Raw genomic sequence first — 27,703 nt, 5'->3', positions numbered from 1 at the left:
TCACAGTGATTAAGGCAGAGTTTGAGAAAATCGGGTTTAAAGTATGCCCTAATTGATGTGTATTTTATTTCTAAAGACAATGGTCCCTAGACAAAAATTAATGAAAGAAAACAGTAAATATAGACCCAATCAGTGTTATATTTAAACGCTGTCCAGCTGGACAGGTATTTAATATTCAATCAGGTAATTATACATAAAAATAAGCAAGGAACAATTTAAGTGGGACACAAGTCTGCATCCAACTATAGTGAAGAGGACGTACAACATAAAGCAGATGGCTCAGGCAAAGCAAATTGTTTGTTTAAACCACCTTTTGATAGGACAAACAAATAATAGGAGAGACACCGTTACACAAAGTAATAGAAAAATAAGGAAGTGTATAAGGTGTACAAGTTGTCTACAGCGTTTCGATCCTTAGAGAACATACTAGGATCATCTTCAGGACATTACAAATAACATGCCTGTGTACATATGCCTGCAATGACTATGCAGGTGTCGCATTGAAATATGCGCGGTACGTCCTAGGTGGACCGAGTGGCAATTTTAGGGTGGAGCTGCACGAGCAGTCTCTTGAGTGCTCAATTGCACTTCAGTGATTGACCAGAAATTGGTTGTGCTGCAGTGTGATGGTCAATAGGAAGCTTAGGTGCACGGTGGCGCTAGAGGAGTTATGATCAATTAATAGTAGAGCTGTGACAGAATTTCGAACAGTTGGAGTTGCGTTGGCGGTCTCACAGATGTCTTGCAGGGGTCGGCGGGAGATCTGCTGAAAATGGAGCATTCATGAAGCCAGCAAGGGCAGTGTCAGCATGGGCCGCGTGTGCGGACTCGTATGCGAGGGAATTAGGGAAGCTGATCTGGTGTCTGGTGAGGTCTGTCACAGCGGGGAACTTCCTAACGATCGCAGCTGACCTCACCAATCAAGGAATTGCTAGAGGCCCATAGGAATGAATGGGAATTGCATGCTCAATTTACGAGTACCCAATAGGTACTCACAAATTGCGCATGCAATTTCAAGGGTGCAAGGGTGCCAAAAGGACACCCTGTTGCACCCCTGAAATTTCAATGTATCCACATGTTGCGCACACACATGCCCCAAGGGCATGTGTGTGTGTTAACATGGGACTTTGAAAAACCCACTTTAGTGCATTTTCCAAAGAAATCTCAAATTGACATCAACTTGAGATTGACGGTAATTTGCGATTCCTATTTGCGAAATCGCTAATTTTTACTGGTTAATTCATTGCATTTAGGGAATCACAATTTGTAATTCCTTAAATGCAATTGCAATTTTAGTAAGCACAAATTTTGCGATTACTTAAATTGCGATTTTTGCGTTTGGGATGATGCATTCCAAATGCAAAAATACTGGTCGCAAAGGGGCAGATTTTGCAAATCTGCCCGTTTGCGACCGGTTTTTCCTTGATGCATGTGGCCCCAAGTCTTTGTACAGAATGTTCCAAGGGCTGATAATGTGCCTACAAAGAAGTTTAAGTGTAAGCTAACCAGTTTTATAGAGCATTTTCCATTATAGGTGGTGCAAGCAAATGTGTGTTAAAAGTCATTTAAAAAGATGTCAATTTTAAACGTGAGCATGTAAAATTGAGGGGTTTGTGCCCAGGGACTATGCAACCTCATGACAGGTGTTTTGAGGCCTGATTCGCCATAAAGTGTTGCACTGGGAGACAAACTAAATGTTGAGCAGGATAAAGTAATTGGTAAGATGTGGGTCTTGAGAGTAAAGAGGGCCACCTTTCAGGTCTTTGCATCATGGAGGTCTGTGGTACCAGTGAAAGGTATTCTTTAAGAAGAATAATTGAATTTAGAGAGACAAATGAAAAGACCTTAAGAGAAAAACCCCACGAAAACATACCATCACACTATCATTCTCACCTGTCACTCCACCCTTGCATACTGTCAACCATACCACAAAAGGTTTCCTTTTTTTAAAATATATAAAACTAAAAAACCACATCTGGTGTAAGATCCTGTTTGAGTTATAGTTCAGGAATTGATAAGATTCGAGAGAAACAGAAAAGATTTTGGTTAAGGCATTAACACAAAGTTTCTACTATGGGTCTCTCAGATATGTGGTTGCTGGTCAGTCTACGCACGTTTCGGAGACTGTATGCAAATTTCCCGTCTCCTTCTTCAGGACCAATATCTTTTTTTAAAAAATGTTCTTTATAGTCTGTGCGGCGGTAAGGAGGGGTTCTCTATGTATAGTCCAGCGAAGCAAACTCTCTGGTTCAAAAGGGACTGATCCGTTTGTCAGCTTACAGCATGATGGAAAAAACTCTTTGGATTAGGCTCTGTTGCCTATCATAGGTTAGTTTGTACAAGAGTTAATATTTTTCAATCTGTTAGATGTATGGTTCTCCTTATGTTCTTATTTTTCTTATATGCAATGCAGCAGGTAAAGGCCACGTTTTCTAAGAGGCTATCTTGGTTCCATCTAGATAGTTAGCGTACACAGTTCCCCAGAGAGTGTGAGAGATATACTTCTTATCTTCCGTGGGCTTCCTCACTTAAAGCACTTTTGATGTTCAAAGAAGCATTCTCCTAGTTTTCAAACTGCTGGCGCCAATGTCGTTCTTCTCAAACCGGGGAAGGCCACCAACAACACCAACAACAAACAAGCATTTGCAATGCAATAGGTCTCGCATTACAAAAAGTTTGAGCTGTTGGTGTTGCATTATTATTTACAATGCCAAAAGCTCAAACCTTTAGTAATGCAAGACTTATTAAATTGCAAAGGCTTGTTTTGTAAAAGCACCCCATGCCACGCTTTCACTTTAATGGCCGCAACACACCTTTCTTTAGACGGGGCTTGTTTAAATAAAGGGGCGCATCTGCCAGTAAAGTGAAAGCATGGCATGGGGTGCTTTTACAAAAAAAATCATTTGTTTTTCAACTTGGCAAACAAATGCTTTTTTTGTAAAAGCCCCCCATTATGCGCTTTCACTTTAATAGCGGCCACACACCTTTCTTTAGATGAGCCGCGTCTAAAGAAAGTTCCACGGTCGTCATTAAAAGTAAAACGCAGAATGAGGCGCTTGTAAGAAAACAAAATAGTCCAGCGAAAACCTACGGTGTAAGAAAACTGTAATTGCCCGGTGTTCCTGGTTTAAAAATGGAAGTGATGCATCGGGAGCACTGGCTAATAAGAAGAAGCGATGGAGTTGTCAGCCAATGGCAAGCAGCACCTGTAATTTCACTCCTGTGGAGTGATTACAGCAGGTCTTGCAGACAGCGCATGCACACTGATGCTTGACCTAAAAATAGGACCCACATGGTGCACCAACCACAGTGCTGAATAGTTTGGGGACCCTAAAGTTTTCTTAGGAGTGCACTGGCATTTTCTGCCTCCACTGCCTTTTACTGCATCAAGAAACTACTAAAAATGCTGGACTCTCTACATCTGTTGGACCTGGCCCTTTTCAAAGAGTTTTTCCTTCTGTTGTAAACACAGCCAAAGCAGAATATGCAAAAAAAGGGAATCAGTCAAAGAACACATAAAAAGAACTATAACTAAAAATTAAGCATTCATTTCTTAATGTGATTGCACATAAACTCAATTCAGAGAAGGAAAGTGCACCCACATTACATGTAAAATATTTATTGACGAAGTCTTCTGTGGACAGTACTTCATGGTGCTGTTTAACTATTATCTCAGCATAGTCATGTTGGTGCTCTCACTTATTCACTGAGAGCTCCAAACATTGACGTGTTTCCACTGCTTGTCGCAGGTAAAGGCTACAATCAGATTTATTTAATTTGCTAATTTCTTTAGGTTCACCACCAAAGGACTTTGCTTTGGCAGAAGTGGATCAGAATTCACCTGACTTTTGAAGAACTGTTTCTTATAGAACTTTCTTAGGGTCATCTGAATGTGTGTGCTAGAACACATAAATCTCACAACATCTACTAAATTGGAAGCAGGTCATGCAACTTCACTTGTCTATGTTTTTTTCCTTTGTTATATTTCATTCTAATCTGTAAAACTGATTATTTTACATGTACATTTCTGGAAACACTCTACTTCTCTTAATTGAGTTTACCACCATCTTCTTCCGCACATTCGAATGCCTATCCCTAGAACTTCAAGTTCATCATGGCTCACCCTTCAGGTTCCATGCCATCTACCACCCACCCTGTAACTGCTCTTCCTTCATGGAGGAACTCACTGACTTCATTAGTGACCAATATTCACAAAGCGACAGGCAGATCTTCCTAGGTGACTTCAATCTCCACTGAGGCTCCGTGGAAGACTCGGCTGCCAATAAGCTTGCAACCTTTCTCTCAGCTAATTATCTTGTCCAACACTGCTTGGAAATTACACACGCCAAGGGCTCAATTCTGGACCTTGGTATTTCTAAATCAGACCAGCTTACCATTGCTCCCCCTATCCATGTAGACTGGTCAGACCATTTCCTCATTCCCTTCCGTTTTCACCTCTCGCACATTATAACTCTCGGCCAACCTAACAGGGCTTTTACCTGGTTCCGCAACACTAAAAACATTGATCTTGAGACTCTGTGTGATTCTGCTATGCGTTCACTTCCTAGTCTAGACCCTAACGCGGATGTCAACGATCTCACTCCCCATTGCCTCTCAATCCTTGCAGTCGAAATCGACAATGTCGCTCCACTCCAAAGCAAAAGGAAAAGACCCACCCCCTCAGCACCTTGGTTCAATAAAGCTCTCTATGACGAAAGAAAAAACCTTATAATCTTGGAGAAACATTGGAGACAATCTCCATCCACCTCCAATCTCTCTCTTTTACGTTCATCAAGATCCAAATACCACAAGCACATCTTCCATGAAAAAGCATCACATTTCAGATCCCTCCTCGACTCAGCTAAAAACAGACCCAAAAAACTTTTCGACCTCATCAAAAACCCAAACTGTTCTCTCCAAACCATCAAACCTGAGGATGCTTCAAAGAAAGCAACTGAATTCACTATATTCTTTGATGAAAAGGTCAAATCACTGGTGGATCAGGTCACCCACCCCATCCCCATTGAGGAGCGATAATCCTTAGTCACTTGGCAGAACTTTGCCGCCATCTCGGAAGATGACCTCCTCAAATGCATCCTCGAAACCAAACCCTCCAACCATTCTTCTGACCCCATACCTAGTGTCATCGCCATTGATTTCTATACCAATACTCTCTCTTATTGGACCAGGCTAGTTAATCTCTTCCTCAGTCAAGGATCCCTCCCAGCTGTCCTCAAAACAGGACAGGTTACCCCCCTTCTAAAAAAAACCTCCGCAGATGCGAACAACCTCAATAACTTCCGCCCCATCACCATCTCCCTTTTCTTTCAAAGATGCCAGAAAAATGTGTTGCAAAACAACTTTCCCAACACATTATGGACAATAATCTCCTTGACGTGTTCCAGTCTGGCTTTATTCAAAATTGCAGCACTGAAACAGCCCTGCTGCGAGTGATCAATGATGCGCTGCATATACTCGATTCGGGGGAATTGTGCCTTCTGATTCTTCTTGACCTATCTGCAGCCTTTGACACTGTTAATCACAACACCCTCCTTAACACTCTTAAACAAAGAATGGGCGTGGAAGGCACAGTGCTTAAATGGTTCGCCTCATTCCTCTCGGACAGATCCCAAATGATCAAGATTGCGAACAGTCTCTCGTCTCCACTGGTGGTTGGTCAAGGCGTCCCTCAAGGTTCCATCCTTGCATCCACTCTGTTTAATCTCTATCTGGAACCATTAGGGAACCTCCTAAGAAAATCTGGAATCCTCCACCATCTCTATGCAGATAACACATAAAAATCTACCTCAAGGTGTCTTCCTCACAAGTTCTCTTACTACTCAACTCTACTCTCAACTCTATTCACAACTGGATGTTAGTTCACCAACTCATTCTCAATCCCTCCAAAACTGAATTCCTCCTCCTATCTACCTCTCTCTCCCCGCCTCCTGTCCAATCCTATATGGATCAGCTGAATTTACTCAACAGTAAACCCATCATTGTCGACTGCACTAAATCCCTAGGTGTCATACTTGACAAAAGACTCAACCTAATCTCACACATCAACTCCATTGCCAAGAACGCACGTTATCAGCTGCGCCTTCTGTGGGAGATTCGTCGGTTCTTCCCGGAGAAAGACCTAAAAACCTTGGTCCAATCGCTAGTTCTCTCAAGACTGGATTATTGTAATTCTCTTCTGACTGGCCTTCCCAAATCTCACCTTTCCCCCCCTCAAATCCGTCCTCCATTCAGCAGCTCGCTTCATTTCAGGGTCCAAACGAAGTGACCACATCACTCCTATCCTGTCTTCTCTCCGTTGGCTTCCCATCGAGGCTAGAGCTATTTACAAAACGGCTTGCATCACCCACAAAGCCTTGCACTCTTCCTCCCCTCGCTATCTGGCGAATAAACTGAAATTGTCCAGAGGCTCGAGACCTTCTCGGAATGCGGAAAAGTTCCTGCTTGAGCCCCCCTCCTTCAAAAGGGAAAAATTGATGGCTCAATCGTTCTCAGGTAATGTGGTGAGAATCTGGAACTCGCTTCCTCCTTTGCTCCATGCCACCACCTCCATCCGGATCTTCAAAGCGGACCTCAAATCTCTTCTATTCCAAAGACACTTTCAGAACTAATTCCTTCATTCTCAGACCCCGCCAGGAAGTTCGTTAGTCATTGTGAATTTGTATATTTATTTATTTTTTGTACATTCCTTGCTTGCTGTGTTTGATATTGTGTTCCTCTTGCCTGCTGTGTTTGATTCTGGGTCCTGCTATTTTTGTACGTTCTATTTTGTAACATTCCTCTCATGTAACGTAACTGGTTCTATTGTACAGCATTCTGACACCTTCGGGCAAAGTCCGCGCTTTATCAAAATGCATAAATAAATAAATAAATACATGCAATCATAACAAGAACTGAATGAGTGATAGATGCTCAATTTTGTCTCAAAAGTTCTTTATATGTGTTGTTTTGAAATGTCCCCTTGTTTGCATCTTCTGTTTTTCCTGTGTATGCAGACTGAAGTTCACAAGGGGTTATTGGGTTGTCCCTTACTTCTTTAACCCGTTTTTGTTGGCATAAGGTCTCTTTGAACTTAACCAGTGCTAACATTCGTGTGACCTCTTCTTCAATCATGATAAAATTGGCTTAAACCTAATTGGCACATTCAATTTACTTATAAGTGCATAGTAAATGGTACTACATGTATTCATAGCCTGTAAATTAAATGCTACGAGTGGTCTTCCAGGACTCATTGTCTTACCCGCTAAAGTATCCTTTTAAAACATGACTCAGGCCTGCCACTGCAGCATGTAGTGCAATTCAAAACTGCCATTTTTACCTGGCAAAATAAACCTTTTGCTGAGCCTAAATCTTCTTTTTTTTATGCCCTAAAGGCTCATAATACATTGTATTTCAAAAGTATGACAGATGTTTTACAGGTCATAGCAATGAATAACTCTTAAAGTCATTTTTCACTACTGTACGGCATATTTCTCCCATTCACTGACACTGGGTTTACCTTATTACATTTAATAAGTGACAACTTTTGTTTAGTAGCAGATTGAAATATTCTGTTTACACTCAAATGAATTGCAATTTAAACTCCTCCTTAATGGTAAAGTCAGAACTTAAATTACAATTCTAAAAATACCACTATTAGGAATCTGGCATTTTCTAGTCCTAACCAGTTGTGCCTTCTACCAGTATCCTGGGTCACATGATTGTGAATGGCTCTGCTATTGAGGTTTGTGTATACATCCCAGTCAGTGACACAAAACGGACTAGTTATGGGCAGGATGGGCCATCCTGCCAGGATAGCTGGGGTCGAAGTTGTACCTCACCCCACATACACCTTACATTTACTGATTTCAGAGGACTACCCTGCTGCTTAAGGACAGTTTCTTTCTCTGAAAAGGAAGGCTAGATGTGCACTATTCTTCCCAGTCTAACCTGATTGACTCCAAGTGTCAGTTTGCTGATCTCTTTTCTGAGCTATAGATACACAACAAGCTCCAAAGGCTTCCCTGCAACAGCCTAGTTTCCCTGCTGCACTAGACCTGCTTGGGTCCTACTGGCCTCTGATGAAGTGAATTCCTGATACCCAAGAGGTGCCTCCTCATGTCCTTGATCCTTGTCTGCATCGGTTGAGCGACTCCTGTAAAAAAGGAGTAATCCAGAATTTTGGGCTTGTCGCGACTGTGAACGGGCCCCTTTGTGCCAAGGCTCTGCTGCCCATGATTACTGCCAACTTGAAGCTCCAGTGAACCCAACTCTTCACGCTATAGTAACTGCAAGTGACAACTGTCAATGCAAGATCTGCTCTTCAGGCTACAGCAGTGGCAGCCCATGGTAATCAGCAAAGCGAAGCTCCAGTAATGACTGTCTGCGACACCCAACCAGCTCTCTGCACCATGACGATGGTAGCCCGTGCTGCCCAGCCTGATATTTAAACTGCAACAACAACCATACATGATGCTCTCCTGCTTCTCGTGTCCTCCTCCATCATGAACAGACCTCTTTATTTTTCCTATGTGGTGTTTTCACTTTATTACTGTTTTCGGTGGTGCATAAATAATTTACAGCGGTGCCTCTAAGGTTAGCCTTACTGCTTTTGTGCCAACCTACCAGAGTGTTAAGCAAACGTTAATTAAATGGCTTTTGTGGTTCATCCTGACAAGGATTGTGGTTGTTTCCTGAGTGGGGTTTCTACCCCCACAACGATAAACCAATTCCTTACATCACATATTGGACAACAGTGGATATATTGTGTGGAAGGTACAAAAGTGCACCAAATCACATGTGCAAAGTCACATGGGAAAATTGTTTAAAGTCTGTTTCTAAATAATAGCAAGGGATTTGTTACAATGAGTGGAGCTGAGGCCCACTGACCAAAATGAATGGTTTGCCACTGGCCAGGGCCCACTAATGGGAGCCTGGCTGCAGACCTAACGTGACTCATAGAGAGCCAATGTACCTCAAAAGCTGGGTATTCCCTCCAGTACAGATCCCACCTGAAAACCCTGGAGGGAGGCCTGCAACTAAAATGTGGCAGATGCAGCAGGTATGGAATGACTTCACTGCCACTTGTACACTGCCTGAAAATTGTAACTATATGTACTATTCATAATCACTGTACTTCTCAGGATGACAATTTGATGAACAAATGTAGGGCAATTGTGGCTCAGTGCATTGCATGCTAAACTGACTTGTTTTGAACATGTTGCTTATATATAATACAACCGTATGCTGAAATGAGAATTTGGCCATAGATCAAGGGCCTCATGTAGGTAAATAAATTTTACCGGTTCTTAAATACCGAGCCGTACCGAATCGGTAAATTAGAATCGGTAAGTTATATGTAGGTAAAAATTCGGTAACAGTTACCGATTCGGTAACATTCGGTAATCACGAATCGGAATTCACCGAATCGGTAAATACCGAGGTGGTATTTACCGATTCGGTAAATACCGAGGTGTTATTTACCGAATCGGTAAATACCGAGGTGGTATTTACCGAATCGGAAAATACCGAATCGGTATGTACGGATTCGGTAAATCAAATCACATGACTTGACGAAACAGCTAATCCAGTGCAACGACAGCCCACCCAACCAGGAAGTGCCCACACCCAGGCAGGTGTACATAATTAGCCGAAGTGGCCACACCCAGGCAGGTGTACATAATTAGCCGACCCTGGAGAAGCTTGGAGTGCAGAGGAGAGGCAGGGAGCCGTTGCATGTGCGAGCGGGTAAACGAACAGCATGTCCAGCCAGAGAACACAGAAAGACGGAGGGGAAAGGAGGAGGAAGCTGAAATTTAGCCCCAAGGAACTCCAGGTGCTGGTGGAGGAGGTGGTGAAGCAGCACCAGAAGCTGTTTGGAAGGCAATCCCTGCAAGTGCCTGAGGCTGAAAAGCGCAACATATGGCTGGCCATCCAGGCGCAGGTCAATGCTGTGGGAGTGACCCACAGGGACATTGAGGTCCTCAAAAAGCGCTGGTATGACCTCCGAATTGTAACCAAGAGGAAGATGGGCGACATCCAGAAGGAGGCCAGCCAGACCGGAGGTGGAACCAACAGGGCACCTGCCCTCACCGAACTGGAGGAGCTGGTGGCGGCCACAATCGAGCAAGAGAGCGTCGTGGGTCTTGGGGACGCCGACAGCTCTGCCAGAGCCGCAACACACCAAGGTAAGACGAAAGCACAGCAATGTAGCCCCCCCTACCCCTATCCCACATCCCCCATTGTGAAACGAGAATCACACTGCAGTCCACACGTGTCAGTGCAGACAGGCAATGCATTCCGGGAGATGTAGTCAGGGCAACACTAACCATGACGTAAATGTTACAGGGCAACAAGGCATGTCACGCACTCGAGGCACAAGGAGACAGGGGACATATTGGAATGTGAAATGATTTATTGTGACGCATGCAATGCAGCCCTTCGGGGACACTGAGCCAATGTTGTATTTCTGTCCACAGATGTGACATCATGCAGGACAGGGCATGCTGCAGGAGAGACGGCACACCGGCCACATAAATCACCTCTAGCCAGCACCAGTTCAGACCAGGGAGCAGGCCCACTGGCAGCCGCACCACCAACACAGCCAGCCTCGCCGCACACAGAGCCAGCATCACCTCACCGAGAGCCAGCATCACCACCACCAGAGCCAGCATCGCCACTCATGTTCGAATCACCGGCCACATCTCCGCTTGCAGGTGTGAGAATGAGGAGGCGTCCAGCAGCCAGGCTACGAGCCTTAGACACCTCGTCAGACGACAGCATGGGCCCAGAAGACCGCACCGGGCCCCAGGAAGGGAGCCATGCCACTGTGCCCCACACCTCACAGGCAGCACAGACGGAAGCAAGAGGGCGCCGCAGGTCGCATGTCCAGAGTCCACCAGCACCCACTGACGGCCATGGTGTCTTCTTGGGGCTCGAGGGCCAAATGTTGAAGCAACAGCGCCTGCAATCAAAGGCAGTCATGTCAGTCCAGAGGCACATGCGGGTGATGAAGACAACATTAGTCAACATGGACACCAACATTAGCGGCATGGCTGCGGGCATTCGGGACATGTCCCAGTCAATCCAGCAGTTGTGCAGCAAATTAGATGCTGACATCGAAGCACGGCGCCGGGAACGCCAGAGAAGGGACACTACCAGCAGGGCACTCAACCGTCTGGCAACTGCGACTTCTCTACTGTGCCGGCGCTCTGTGACGATGCAGGAGGGCCTAACACAGTGCTGCAGCGACCTGTCTCGGGGGATGGTGCAGGTGACAAGTGCACTAGGGGTGCTATTGACTAGTCAGGCGTCGACAACTGCTGCAGGGGATGCTGCGGAGAGCATCGACACCAGCAGCAGCATCACACCCCCCGTCCCAGAAGCACGCAGGAGCAGCAGGCGGCTTGGGGTTGGCTCCAGTGAGGATGCACAGGCCGTGCAATCCACCACTGCAGCGCGTATGCGCAAACATTGATGTAGCCCTGCTTAGCCACTTCCCATTGGGTGACGTAACCCTGGACATACTCCTTGTATAGATGGTATATTGCCAGATTGGCCTGTTCATGTGTTCATGGCGTGGTGCCACATTAAAACTACGTCAGGACTTCTCACAACTCGCTGTGTCCCCTTACTTACTCAGAAATAGTTGCATGTGATATCTGCCCGTCTCTCTCTCCCATCGATTGCAGTTGGCACTCTAGCTGCGTTGCCCTCTGGCTGGCCTGACTCATCCTCGTTGTCCTCAAAATATGTCAGTTCCACATCTGTACCTTTTTTCGTGGCAAGGTTGTGCAGCATTGCACAAGTGGCAATAATCTTGCAGCAGGTGATGGGTTTGTACTGGCGTGCGCCTCCGCTCTTGTGCAGGCAGCGGAACCTGCTCTTCAGTAGTCCAAACGTGCGCTCCACCACATTGCGTGTTGTTTTGTGTGCCACGTTGTATCGTCTCTCACTCTGGGTTGCTGGGTGTAGGTAGGGAGTGAGGATGAATGACCGGCATGCATATGCACTGTCGCCTGGATGAGTAAAAGGGAACCATCAGTAACATGCCTCTATGCACTATGATTTGCAGGTTTCAAGGGGCGTCACTGTTACTTACCTAGCAGGTATCCCTCTCCGAATTCTCCGGCACTCAGTCGTGTGTAGATCCCACTATTCTGGAAGATGTAAGAGTCGTGGGTGCTCCCAGGAAACTTTGCAACAATATCTGTGATGATGTTCCCTGCATCACAGATCACCTGCACATTGATGGAGTGGGTGGACTTCCTGTTCCTGTAGATGTGCTCTGTATCAGCTGGTGGACAGATTGGGATGTGTGTACCATCAATACAGCCGATGACATGGGGGAACTGTGCCATGTGATAAAAGTCTGTTTTTGTTTTCTGCAGTGCAGCCTGTGTGTTTGGGAAGCTTATGTAGTGGTGCATTCTCTGCATCATGGCATCCAGGAACTTCCTGAAGAAACGTGACAGGCAACTCTGGGATACCCCACCCACCGCAGCTATCACCACCTGATAACTGCCGGATGCCAGCAGATGTAGGCTGCAGAGCACCTGCACATGTGGGGGTATGGCGTGCGCCCTTCTTATTGGATGGTCCAGGAGTGGCTGTAGGTCCCTGATTAAGTCCATGATGGTTTCGGGGTCTAGCCTGTACCTCTCATGTATCTCTGCATCAGTCAGCTGGAATAGTGTGATGCGCTGTCTGTAGATTTGTTCCTCCCGTCGCCACACCCTCAGTCCTGCTGCCTGTAGACGTAGGCGCCTTGCAATGACGTACATAGCGGCCATGTTGTCCACGCTGTAGCATTTTGGGATTGCTCATATGCATTGTTGATGGTTACCACCTGCTTTCAATCCGTGTTAATTACCGACTCTAATTTACCGATTTTCTTGGATTTCTTAATTACCGAGTGCTCCTACATGTCATTTTCATTTTTACCACTTCGTATTTACCACTTCATATTTACCGATTCGTTAATTATGTATTCGGTAACTCTGAATCGGTATTTTGGGATTCGGTAAATATGAATCGGTATTTACCGCCTCATATTTACCGAAAATTGGTTTTGGGACTCCTACATCTCACTTGTCTGAATACCGGTCGGTAACGGCATATTTACCGAAAATCGGCCGTTACCGACCGGTATTTGGCTACCTACATGAGGCCCCAAGTGGCTTAAAAGATCCATATGCATATCATTTAGGGCTATTTAAAGTAGGTGCAATATATTTGAAAGGGCTATGATATATAAGGCAAATATAGGCATACATCAAGAAATGTATCATAGACATGAACATATACACTTATCGACAATATAGGCTCCTTGCTGCTGTACTACTGAGTCCAGTTATGTAAATTCAAAAGGAGGAGGGCTTACTATAGGCACTTGCATCATACGTCACCAATGGGGTGGACATGTTATCATTAGTACCTGCATGGAGCCTTACAAATAAATAAGGACTTGCATCTGCATTTTATGGCTTTAATCTTACATGCAGGAAATCCTGTGCTAAGGTGCTTTATTGACTGTAGAAAGGCTGGCTGCCTTTACCACCACTACAATGCTGTGCCATTTTACGTTTTGGGTTAAAGACACCTATCTGTGGTCATGCCATGGCCCTTGCTCTTCCATGGAAACCATTAGTGTGAATAGCCAGGTCGGATGGTAACTCACTACTTTGATGTCACCATAGTGGTTAACATCTCACAGGGGAAGCACTCACTTTCCCTTTGTTCTGCTGCCTTGCCCGGGTCTCTATAGACCAGAACATGGTGGGTGTATAGCAGTTGGTAATCTTTTCTGGCTTCTACTGTCTCTTCCAAGTACTTATAAACCTGAGGGAGGCGGGAGAAAACAGGCCAAATTGTCCCTGTGCCAACTGCTTTCTCCCCTATCAACACAGGTCTCTTTGGACCCTCGCTGAGAGGGGAAAATTAAAGCCGCACTGACATGTCAGCAAAGTGCTTGCTCTCCACTCTCAACGTGAGAGTAGAGAGTGTGGCTTTGGGCTGTGGGGTTGGGAGTACACACAGTGGTTATGGGTAACATGCTAAACAACATGAAATTCCCTCTCATTGTCCATTTGATGTGATATAAGACCACACAGTGCAAAAATGGGGGTTTCCATGTACGTAATAGGGGTGGGTCTAACTCGCATAATTTGCTGTAGCATAATTGCGCAAAATTACAGTAAAGTTATGTAAGAATATGCAGAACTATGCAATGATCTTAGCTCTGTGCTTCGTACGATTTTCTTGGTGCAAAATGCATCCTTGAGTCCATAAGGGACCAGGGGATGCATTTTCCACTGAGAAAATAGGTCTAAATGATCAGAAAATGAAGAGAAACAGTCGCTCGTGCTCTGTTTCTGTGCTCTTGCAGTAGGCCTTTTTGCTCAAATTACGCAAGTTCATTTGCATAATTTTCGATACTTTTCCACCATAAAAGTAACATGAAATTAATTACTCGGATAATGCCAGTGCCACGAATCACAAGAAACCAAATGCAAATGGCAAAGATAAGTAGGGCCGGCCTGGGTTACAGGGGAGGCTCCTCTGTAATGGCGGAGGAGCGTTGCCCCACTACTAAGAGCCAGCAGATCATAAATAAAATGATAATAAAACAATATTCTTATCATTTTATGTATCACTGTCTGACTGAGCTGAAAGATGGAGTCTAGGGCGGGGCCAGGCCATGGCAGGGGGAGGAGTGATGGGCATTGTAAGTGCGCATGTCGGTTTCGCCGGCCGTCTTAGGACGGCTAAACTGAAATGTGCATTTATGTTTCTCCAAACCAGCTGTGTTGCACAGCCGGATGGAGAAAAGGAACAGGCTCCCTGTGACTGAGCGAGCATCAGACCATCCCACCCAGGCCAATTCCGGCACTTCTCTCAGGCTACGTATAGCATGAGAGAAGCATCTGGATTGGGTGCCTGTGCTTTGTGGCCCATGGATTGTCAGAACAAGAGGAGCACCGAGGCAGCCGGCAGCATCAGTGGGAGCAGCAGGTAAGTCTTTTTATTTTATTTGTATTCCCCAACTCCCCTTCCCGCCTTTCCCCCCGCACCGCCCTACCACTTTACATTTGCAGCAGCTGTCTTTCTCTCCTCCTCTCTTATCTCTCGCTTTCTCTCCATCCTTCTATCCCCCTCTCCCTCTCTTTCTCTCTATCTTGAACCTCCTGCACCTCCTGTAGTAAACCTCAGTGAACTGGGCGAAGTGACATAGGCACCAGCAGCAGCGCTGAGCTTCCATAAATAGAAGGCTGGAACATAAGGCAAGTCAAGCTCTAAACATAAGCACAATATATCATTGAATTTGTGAAAAATAACATTTTTTAAAGCTGGATATTTTGCATGTTATTGTTCACAGTACAACAATAGAGGCAATTAAATTTCACTCATGCCAAGTGTGTTTTTAGATGGAACAGGCTAACAATTTTGCAAACTGAGCAAATAAAAAAAATATGAAAAGGAGAGCTGGTTGTGCAATGGATGTTTTAATTATTTCATATAAATCGTGTATCAGAAGCTCTGCTGCTTTGAGTCCTGGAGGTTTAGCAATTATGTTTCCTGGTCGTTTTTTGTCACGCTTGGTAGGGCAGTTAAGTGAAGCACTCCCTACTTAAAAACATCATGCATGTGGCTCTATCTCATATTGGTGGCTGACAGTGCTTAATTTGTAAGTTAATAAGTACCAGGGCCCTGACCAGGAGTCCACTGCAGCTTGCACCACCCATTGCCCCGTCATCGCTGTCAATGATGGTACCAAAACAACTACTAACCCTCTCTCTCGACAGTTTAGATGATTCCAGGTCCCCAAAGCTAAAGGAATGGCTGGAATGGCAGGTATTAACATTTTTTTATGTATATTGTATTCATAAACAACCGTTACGCTGCTCATCTCTATTAGATGAACAGCGCCACCATGTGCAAGAGTGTCATAAGTGTGGTGATGACAATTAAGTGCCAGTGCAGAGCACCTGAAACCACTGGATCAAATTAAGCACTGCTGACACTATATAAATATAGTGCGTTTCTTTACTGTGCTCACTCTCACCAACACGCCTCTCTGCCCACTATTGATATGTACAAGAAGCGTTTTTTAAACTAAAGCATTTGACTACGACAAATACCACCATTCCTACGAGGAGACTGAATTTCTCATTACCAACTGGAAACTCAAGACCACCAGAGGACCTTTTGTTGGTACATGCTTCACAAACCGGCATTTTCCAAATACTTAGCTCATCAGACAACCACAAATAGTAGCAGGCGCGTCTCACCCACTGTTTCCTATAGGTGAATGATTTATTACTTTGACTAACTGAAAGTAATGGGGTTTATCATCTCATTGTTGCCAAGAATTGAAAAGGAGGGAGCGTTGTCACAGGATGAACTTTGCTACTAGTACTTTATACTACTGAATTTGCTGGATGTCCGTCAGCACGCAATGCAACGGCGAGAGTAGTCCCGCACTGCTGACGTACTCAGAGGACCTGAAAGAAAAGACAAAGCAAACTGTAAAGTGCTCTAACTTCCACACCCTGGCACACAGAGCACTCAGTTGTGCAATGTATGAGGGGGAGCATGCCACTAAACAAAAGTACAGAGACACTGTGTTTCTGCACAGTAGAGACACAGTAATTGGTCATGTTCTGTAACACTTCTGAACCCATGCTGCCTGCCTGTCTGGGCTGTGTGCGGGGCTGCAGGGACAACAGCCCACACCTCCTAGCCAATGGTGACATCAGTGTTGTGTTGTTTATTGCAAGAAATAGCATGAGAGCACAGCCAGGATTGGCCAGGCAGACAAAGCGAGCATTTCATCAGCGATCAGAGGCTGTGTGTCCCTGTTCTCACCTGGTTCCCTATCAACTACTCTTTACTAGCATTGCATACTTTAGAACATACTTGAATGTATTAACTTTTTTAATGAAGTCTTGTTTTATGCTCCTTTCCATTGTGCTGCTGTCATGATTTGCCATGGGCTACTTCGATACAAGGGCATTCCTTCTGGCAAAAATCCTAGAGTCCCATATTTCTGAGTCCATGGAAAGATGTTGCCGCCCTGTAGATTTTATATATATTAACACAATGGGGTGACCCTGTGTCTCTAGGAACCTGGGTATTTAATATATAAAGAACTATGGTTCCCTTGGGTAGAAACAATGCGTATTGTAGTTAGCCGTAGTCACTTCAGCATTTGCTATTTCCATCTCTGAAGTGGAAGATGCTATTAATCAAAGCGCAGGGAATAAAGCCCCTGGCCCTGACGGACTATCAATTGATTTAATTAAATCCGAACCAGATTTTTGGTCCCCTTTGTTGTGTAATGTTTTTAACAATTTGTCTAACACCAAAATCCCAGATACCTGGTCAAGTAGCGTTATCCTACCCATTTTTAAAAAGGACGACAGATCAAATCCCAGTTGTTACCGCCCTATATCTCTAATAGACAATACATTGAAGATTCTGGGCAGGGTGATCTTTAATAGAGTTAGGCTCTGGGCAGAGGAAAATCATATTCTCCACCCCTGCCAGCTGGGATTTAGAAGTAATGTGGGAACAGTTGAACAATGTTTGAATTTAAATCTCATTTTAGGCAAGTATACCGTTGCCAAAAAAGTCCCCCTGTATTTGGGTTTTATGGACCTATCGTCAGCGTTTGATTTCGTAAATTGCACGAAACTCTGGGAGATTCTTTTAAACTATGGATTAGATGAGACACTAGTTCATTTTTTGGCACACTTGCATAGAGACCTAAAAGCACGTGTTAGGATAAATAACGAGGGAGAGGTCTCCGGGGATATTTTAATAGGCAGAGGGGTCAGACAAGGTTGTGTCTTGGCCCCCCTACTTTTTATTCTGTATATAAATGAATTAAATAAATCCCTGTCTAATCTTTCATGCGATGTGCCGAACATCAATGGTAATTTACTCCCAGTACTCCTATACGCTGACGACGCGGTTTTGATGGGCCGTACACCGAAAGCACTACGCACTTTAATTACGGGTTTTGTCTCTTTTATGGCTGGTTTGGATCTGTGTACCAACTTTAAGAAGTCATATATCATGTCTTGCGGGCCTAACAAATACCGCATCAATCACATAGTTTCAGGAGATAACATCTTAAAAAGCACAAGCACTTTCCCGTATCTGGGTCTGATTTTTTCAGACACGGGCTCTTGGTCGGCACATGTAGCACATGGCAGAAACAAACTTGCCAAGGCAGTTAACTCTATCATTAGTTTACAACAGCCAAAGAGGGCTGAGGTGATGCTGCCCCTAATACAAATTTATAAATCCCAATGCCTACCTACCGCAACTTATGGTGCTGAGGTGTGGGGGTACACCAAAAGTAGCGGTATCCAAACAGAAGAAAACAGATTTTGCAGGAAGGTTTTGGGGGCACAAATATCTTCACCCACCTACATATGCCACAAAGAGTTAAACCTGCACTATGTTGAGGATTTTATTAAATCCCGGCCAGCTTTATTTTGGCTGAAGATATGGCAAAACCCGGCAGCAATTTTAACACAGGAAATAATCAGTGATTGCCTCAAGTGCGATAGGGGCTGCTCTATACCATGGCTGAATGCTGTAAAAGAAAGTTTATCTAGTGTAGATTTAGAACACACCTTTTTCCATCATCATGACGCAGAGAGAACGAACATTAAGACAGTGAGAGAGCTACTATATGACTCATTCCGAAGGGACAGAGAACGCTCAGAGTTTCCCAAACCATCAATAAGCAGATATATCTCCATCTCGTCCTGCCCGGGCTATAATAAAGTCTCCCCACAGGATTATCTGAAAAGGAACATTGGAAGATGGAACAGGAGCATTCTCTTTCGCCTTAGGGACGGGAGCATAAAATATTCTCTCTGCTTTCCACTCGGTTTTAATAAAAATCTTGAACATCTGCCCTGCCCTTGCGGAAATGGTCTAAAACAAACAACTTTACACTTTTTGCTTTTTTGCAATTTTTATATCAGATATACAAAACAGTATTTTATCCCTTACTTCAGGACACATGCTATTATTGACCATAAAATGGCATACACTGAAATATTATGGCTAGGAAGTGATGCAATGATTATCAGAGCAAGCTCATTTTTGCATTCTGCGATACGCTCACGGAATACGATGGTTACTATATAGACTGTCTTCCTCTGTTGTCCTTGTTTACTCCAAAAGCACCAGACATCAGGGACCAGATGGGATTACCGCCACTGATAGGACATCACAAATGTGGGAGTTGCAAAGCCTGCCCCCTTACCATCGAAGGTGTGTTTTTTACACACAACCAAAAAACCTACAAACTTCCAGCATTCACCAATTGCAACAGCATGAATGTTGTGTATGCCATTATATGTCCCTGTGAAAAAGTTTACGTGGGTCAATCAACCCAGAAGGTAAAAACGAGGATACTGCAACATATGAGCAGGGTGAGATGCAATGTCCCAGGAGCACCCCTAGTTGAACATTTTTCAAACAAAATGCACACAGCTACAAGTCTTAAATGGCTTATACTCGAGAGGATACTGCCCAGTCCCAGGGGTGGTTCCACTGTTAAAGCTTTGAGGTATAAAGAGTGCAAATGGATACATTCACTTAATTCAGTAACCGAGGGGCTCAATGAACAGGAGGAGACTTTGAGACAGATGGGCCAACTTTAGTTCTCCCCAGTCCCCCGCCCTGCTTAAGGACAATTGCACACATTACATAAGGGGACTCTTACTGTATGTTCTTAACTACCTACATGTAGTAACCCCCACAGTACCAATGTCTTTTAAAATAACATGTTTTTGTTATGTTAAACTGATTTTAGCACTAAATGTTTCTTTTTACATGTCCAAAAAAAACCAGTGTTGTTTATAAAAATTATTTAATGACTATCAATACCATTGTACTTTCGGAGTGCTTTAGATCCATTGCTTCTATCATTTATTGTGCTTTCTCATGATACTCTTGTCACTCCTGCATGAATCACTGTGTTTCCATTGCATGAAACACATGGTATCACTGAGAGCGAATACCTCTCTAAGCCTCAAAAACTTTTAGGCAAGATTTGCATCCGCATTCAGAATTGATGAAATGTATTTTTTATAAAGCTGCTTTTCCCTGAATACATGTATCTGCTTTGCAGAAGCTTAGTTGATTTCTTTCAGCCGTTTTCAGCTGCAATCCTCCCTAGCGCCAATGAAACCCTTTGGTTGCTCTTTTTTCCTTTTTTTGAACACTCCTGTCAATAATCATCAAGCTGACGGTGGTAGCCACACCCAACTTGCCTGCGTAGGCCCCTCCTTTCGAATCAATTAATTGTCTCTATGCAAGGTTGTATCACCATGAATACTTTTTTCCCTTACCCAATACATTTGCCAAAGCGATTCGGGTTTAACTATCAAAATCGTCATTTTTCCTTTACTTCGTCCGCACATATTTACCGGGCAGAAGTTAATTGATTGTTTTAGCTACAGTTCAACTGTAGCCTTTTGACCCGCCAGTGAGGCCTTGTGATGCTTTCTTTGAACACACCTGCCAATCATCATCAAGCTCCCAGCTGGAGCTTTGGCCTAGAGTACTTAAGAGCTCATTTCTCACTTGCTCCGCAACCAGGAAGCAGTGTTGTGTGAGGACTCCGTGTTACCAGAATACAATCATTCTTTGGTGAGTTTTACCATTGTCCCGTGACTATACCACTCTCAAATCCTTTTCTGGTTTTAGTGATTAATTTCTCCTTATCTTGTTTCCTCTAGATATTCTGTGCAATTCATATCACAGTTGGTAAGATTTTAGAATTATTCTAAGCTATTGTGTTTTACTCACATCTGAGTTAGCACTTACAATACCATTTTATTTTTCACAGACATCCAGCTATAGTAATCAAATCCCTTCAATCAATTGCCTTGACCACCCTTGAAACTCTAGGGTGAGCTTACATAATTCATTTCAATTCTTTATTTAATTTCTTTATTTAATTACTTTTGAATAATGGGAACTTGAACACTCTTTATTGTAATACCCCTCCCATAGGCGGCCTCTCCTCCTCCACAGTCCTGATGAAGACCCGCTTGTTACACTCTACCAAGCGCCCATAGGGTTGAAACGTCGACGATCTATTTTGGCACAGATTGCAGGACATAGTCGCTATCAACTATATAATTTGTTTAATTTATTTGCTACTGCTTCTTTAATCTGGCCCTTCAAAACAAACCGCATCCCCCACCACCACCACTCTGCACTGTGTATCTATATCACCACTGAGCACCACTATTTCACTATTGTATATCACTGTATGAATTTGGAAGTATAAAATTCTGCAATGTATTTTTGTTTTATACATTTTGGTTTACATAACGAATGTTATCAATTCTGATACATAAGTTAATGAAAAATACTTTCTCTGTGTTCTTGTTTCTTTCTCCCTTTTGTTTAAGAAATGTTTTTGCTTTCAGAAATGTATTATATGTTATGCTGAAGTGACTACGGCTAACTACAATACGCATTGTTTCTACCCAAGGGAGCCCTGTAGATTTTGACACAAAACCACAACAAGTGCTGAGTTTTTAGAAGAGAAATACATATGATATGTGCAATTGGCTGTGACTCTTTAGCTCAAATCCTATTCTGGCGATATTCAATTTCCACACTAGTTGAAGTAATTTTTGGTGTTTCATATTCTTTTAAAGGTTTTGTACCATCTCCACAAAAAAGTAAAGAACATGTCGAAGAAATCAGAGCGATCCAAGAGGAAGGTAAGAAAAAACCTTCAAACTCACTGGGTAATAAAAATATATAGATAGATAGATAGACAGACAGACAGACAGACAGATAGATAGATAGAGTATATATATATATATATATATATATATATATATATATATATATATATATATATATATATATATATATATATATATATATAGTGAGTAGCTATGCAGATATGCAGATGCACATAGTGTAGTATGCTATTTATTGCAAAAGTGCGGGGAGAGACCATGACTCAGGACAGGCGAAGCTTCAAGTGAGCTATGATTCCTCTCCCCTCCATCAACAATGATAAGAGATAGCATACTATACTCTGCTCAACTAAATATGTGGTCTATGCCATGGTGTTTTATTTAAACAAAACCAGGATGAAAGGGGTTAAATCTGTGCAGTATGGTAAATTGAATGGTAAAATGGTAATGAACATGGATTTGATCTTTGCACTGAAGTAAAAAAGATGTGAATCTACGATTATTAATGCAATTGTTACATATTAGTATGATACACTAGTACAGTATATCAGAGATCGTGTGTGTGTACAGTATATCAGTGATCGTGTGTGTGTACAGTATATCAGTGATGGTGTGTGTGTATATATATATAGATATATATATATATATATATATCCGAAACGCATCAGTCATGGTCACTTGTATTTGGTGTAGACCACATGAATTTGCAATATTCATTTTCAAAATACAAAAGAAAATAAAAAGAACGGATGTTTAAATATCCTGAAGAGTCTCAGATCACCTTTATCCATCTGTGCTGCTGCATGGTGGACTTTCTAAAATGTGCCGCTTTTGAGTGAATAGATATATGTTTATATATATAAAATGAAGTAAGCCAAATATTATAAGAGTAATATTTGTGGAAACATAGTGTCTCATGCAGCACAAGATGACTTCAGGGTGCTTCATGACAGAGCTTTCGAAGACAAGTAGCAGCCAGCATCATCATATTTAGAATTGTGATATATATATCCACAGGTTCCGGCGTATTTCCGAGCAATAGGCTGCGTTTTGGAAGACACTGGCTACCATATCATGCTTGTTGATGCAGAGTTCTATTAAAAGATACTTGTTGATCAAGAACTCTTGAATATTTCAGGAATGCTGCATATGTCTAAGCTGTGAAACTCCCATCTCCACAATTGTTTCTTTGTTTCCTCACTGACATAGTTACTTTTGAACGGGTTACCTGAAGGTGTGAATGGTCAACAGAGAAACCTGAATCCCACATTACTGCCAAATAGCCAAGTTACTGAAGCTGGGGCATAGAGCTGGTTGAAAGGGGTGTGTTTTTATTTTTATTACAGGTATATTCAAACCAGCTGTATGCCACAATACTTGGTTATCACAACCTTTTCAGATAAATTACATTTTTCAGATATTAATAGTTTGCCACGTGAAATAAACCAGATTGGAAAACTAGGCTAATCCAGTCGAGACAAGCATCTTTTATGTGAAAATAAGAGTAGTTGAACCTAGCTATCACACTACGTAGATCTGCTACAATGTCTTATATATATTGCTTCTTTAGTGGAAATCTGCTTAGGTAAGCATGACTAACTATGAAACCTATCCAGCAAAACTCCAGGGTGAGAGCATTACAGATGGCTGCATTCATCCACCGATGGTGAAAAGGGACAGAGTAACAAGTGAGTCTGTGTTTTAGTCACAGCAGATTAGGGTTGTCAGTCAGCATGACTTTCTCACAGAGGAGCGTGAGAGGGATACAGAATTTGTTGAATATGGATAGAATGAGCCAGAAGGTCAGCTAGAGCTCTGTGTGGATATCAGCCAGATTACAACAATTTCTGAGCTCTCAGTTGCGTATTGTGTACGGCACAGCATTGTACAAGGAGAGGTGCTGGAATCAGTGCTTAATTTGCGCCGGTGCATTCCGGTGCTAGGCACCGGTACTTAATCAACACCGGTGCTTATAGTGTGAACTTGACCCAAAGTTATTGGAGCGCTTTTCATGAGCACCAGTTAAGGACACATTCATTTTTGTAGGCGCCTGGAGATTAAGTGATTTGCCTAGAATCACAGGATGGTGAGCCTATACCGAGACTCGAACCAGGTTCTCCTGCTCCAAAGTCGGCAGCTCTGGCCATTACATCACATCCTTTCCCCATTTGTAAGCTTTCATGCTAAGTTGTTTTGTTTCTATTATAGGTGGGCTAAAAGGACCAATGGACTGGTGCAAGTTGCTTCTTGACGAGAGCACCATCACTTATTTTTCACAAATTAACCACTGGCTGGAATACCCTGAGGTACCCCTCTACCTTTCCCCACTCACACATTACACAGGGCTGGCAGTCAATGCAAACTTGGAGAGGAAGTTGCACCAACATTGTTAAAATTATGCCACATCCTGCAGGACCAGGTTCTGACCTCCAATGCAGTAATTGCCTGTGTCAAGTAACATAACAACCTCCTCATGCAATGTAAAAGATTTCCCTATTCAAAATGTCTACCGGTCGCACAACAGCCAACCAAACCAAGATGGCCATTGATCACATGATAGAAAACCAATCCGAAATAGATAGTAATCATGTGACATGTAATCAAAACAAGATGGCTGTGAGCGAAAGCAGTGACTATTCCATTCCAAAATGGACACTCACACACGTTATAATATAGCTAAGTGCCAACTAGTAAATTCTCTTAAGTAAGAGCATAAAAATCGTCCTGGTTTTGTAAGAGTTTGCAACCGTTTATTGTGTTATTACTAGCTCAGAGCACTGCCTGTTCTTGTGGATTCTGTGTTTGTGGTTACCTCTGGACTGTGTGAACTATCTATCATTTAAGGGTTTTGGGAAATGTTACGGGAGGCAGGTTCTTTTGTGACACCAGGGTCTATAGATCTTCTGTCCTGTTATTTTCTTCAGGGCCTGATACCCCATCTCAGCTACTTACTTGTTTCATTATTTCTGAGATGTGGAGATTGGCCACTATCACTCATCTTTACCCTGTTCCTCCCTTCGATTTTTGGGTTGGTCTAGTTTCTGGTGGTCAACTGCATCCTATTGTTTGTTACCGCAAGACAATAAGGTGAAACAAATTGCAAATCACAACAATATACATGAGTCTACTACTATTCTCCACTTCTAGAGCTTGAGAATGAGGCCTCCAGTGAGGGCACAATAGTTCTTCTTTTCAAATAAGGAAAATACAGATTGGTTTGCTATCCGGACCAGCCATTACCAAAGTTCTAAGCCCTATTCTGGAAGGCTTTCTTGAGTATATCATAAAATTGCAAACAATGATCAGGCAGATTTTAGTAAAAATAAAAAAGATGTGCAAAAACGCTGCCAGATGCCGGTCTTAAGAATGGCAACAACTTGGTCATAGATAGCATAACAGACAAGAACAGCAAGATCAGTGGTAGCCAAGACAACATTGTTATCAAAAGCGTCTAGAATTAATGTTCAAACTTGCATAACTAAACCTGTATTATTGAGAAAGTTCCTCTGTGCAGCAAAATACATGTTGACTGTTTGCATTTCTATTGAAAAAAAAGAAGCATTTAGAACAACTATTTGGATTCAATTTTGTTGATTTAAGCACATGTGATCCTCAGAGGGGGTTGCCAAGTTTTCAACTACTGCATGATAGAAATGAAGAATACATTGTAATTTGGGCTCAGATTTTTAGAGCTGGTTTCAGTGTGAACCAATTACCCAGATAAAAGCAAAATGATACCGGGGGTGACTTGGTCAGAGGAGATCAAGGCGGTGGGGCCCACTGACAAGTCATTTTTGCTCTAATAATAGAGCCCCAGTTATGAAATCCCTCTTCGCAGAACTAAATCCAAAATAATGGACTTTCTCAAGTCATATTGCTTAAAGCTCATGATATTTAACAATGTGATCTCGAAGCCTTACCTTCCACCAAATGCCTGAATAGAGTTGAAATGACAGAAATTAGATATTATCTCCATTGTGCTCGCTACCAACTGTGATATCTCTAATGTGAGCAACACTAGAGTCATTTTTCCAAAAACCCATGAATTACAAACAGTCCTAAAGTTCTGGTGCAAGCTAAATAATGTGCAAGGTAAACCTTCACAAGAAGGATTAAAAGAGGGACAGGGGGAGAATAAGCCTATTAGAAACCATTGAAAGTATATGGCTGAACACCTGATTTTAAAACACGTTTTTCGAAATATATTCACTGAAAAGAAGCTAAATACAAACATAATGCAATTTTATATCACGATACCCAACAGCTTTAGCTATAAAAGTACAGGACACATACAGTCACCCATCAAAAACCTAAGTGACAATAAAAAAACAAAAAACTTGATATCCACAATAAAAATGTTGTGTGATCCCCCTGAGTCAAGGAAGACAGTCACCCACACACTCATCACCAGCAGACTGGACTATGGAAACACACTCTACGCCGACATCAACAAGTCCCTACTGCACAAACTCCAGACAATACAGAACACCGCTGCCAGACTCGTCCTAGGCATCAGCCAACACCTACGAAGTCTCCACTGGCTTCCCGTGGAGAAAAGAGTCACTTTCAAAATCCTCACTCACGCCTACAAATGCTTACACAACAACGGACCCAAATACCTCAATGACAGAATCAACTTACCCAAAAGAAACCTCCGATCTTCCAACCTCGCACTGGCCGAAACCCCGTGCATCGCCAGAGCAGGCAGAAGATCCTTCTCTCACATTGCAGCCAAGACCTGGAACGAGCTACCGACAGACATCAGACGCGCCTCCTCCCCGAATACCTTCAGGAAGACCCTCAAGACCTGGCTCTTTGGCTAAACAGATCTGCGGACCTCCCCCTCTCAGCGCCTTGAGACCCTCATGGGTGAGTAGCACGCTTACAATTCCTGATTGATTGATTTCAGAAATCAGCTGCATCTGACATGAGGTCCTTGCTGGTTCCCACGGGATGCTGACAGAACTCAAAAGTACTCATACCTTTTGCCCTGGTGACACTACAGACTCAGAAGATAGGTCAGTAGGTAACTGAAAGACACAGGGCTTTTTGGGAAGGCATAGTCAACACTCAAAGACATTCCTGGTGAGTTACAAAACCATTAAGGAGTTTATATAAATCATGAGAACATTGGATAATCTAATCAGCATAATTAGGGATATGCAAGTAAACTATGGCCAGAAAGTTTAAGAGTTTTTGCTATAGATCCTAATGTCACTGTCTTAAAATGAACATGTCTCAATCGATATAATGCAACCTTCAATGTAGGTCTCAGATTACTCCTGGCAAGATGTAAGTGCTTAAGCTGCTGTATAATGGCAAAGTCACTGGATTAATTTGAACTCACTCAAGCCGTCACTTGAAATGGGATGGCTTTGCATCTGTATACAAGGCCTTGAAGAGTTGCCCTGTTGCAATATATTCCAACTTCACTTTTGGAATGCTCTTGGGCTAACTCACAGAAACTATATTTAATATTCTTAGTTCACAGGAGCTACACGTTGGTCATGGTCTCGAAAGGCAATGTATCCGAGCCTGTAACCAATCAAAGTACTGCATAGAATACATATGTGAGCATCTAAAATAAAGGATATAGTAGGATGATCCTCTATGAGATGCTACTCGGGGAAGCACCGTATACCATAATGGAATGCAAATCATATTAGTCTTCCTGGGGCAGTACAAGAGTTTGGCCTCCATTGGCCATTTGTATAAGTAGGCACATGTTTGGGTTTCAAAGCTTTGAGTAACAAGTGGTAAATTGATTAAAGGTGCTTTCTTCCATATTTAAGGGTAGCAGCTGAAGTGCAGAAGGCATGGCCCAAGATTCTGGTGAGACAAGAAGGGTATGTTATTTATGAAACTGCTCATTTCCGGGTAGGTTTTGAATATGCATCTGTGCATTTCCCTAAGGTAATGGACAGATGCAGTAATCTATTTGTGGCTGAATAAGGAAT

General features: G+C 43.0%; 1 protein-coding gene across 1 annotated transcript in view; it reads left to right on the top strand.

Annotated features, from left to right (window-relative positions):
- LOC146776244 (galanin receptor type 1-like) overlaps positions 1-27,703 on the top strand; it is a 723,192-nt gene that overhangs the window by 16,880 nt on the left and 678,609 nt on the right. Inside the window, exon 2 of the mRNA XM_085636908.1 lies at positions 21,696-21,761. Within this exon, the coding sequence (XP_085493034.1) occupies positions 21,696-21,761 (66 nt within the window). The remainder of the gene's footprint in view (positions 1-21,695; positions 21,762-27,703) is intronic.

Source organism: Triturus cristatus, chromosome 12, assembly GCF_964204655.1.
Source record: "Triturus cristatus chromosome 12, aTriCri1.1, whole genome shotgun sequence".
NCBI lineage: Eukaryota > Metazoa > Chordata > Amphibia > Caudata > Salamandridae > Triturus > Triturus cristatus.
The sequence above is the reverse complement of the archived record's forward strand: the minus strand, read 5'-3'. Positions and strand labels throughout refer to the sequence as shown.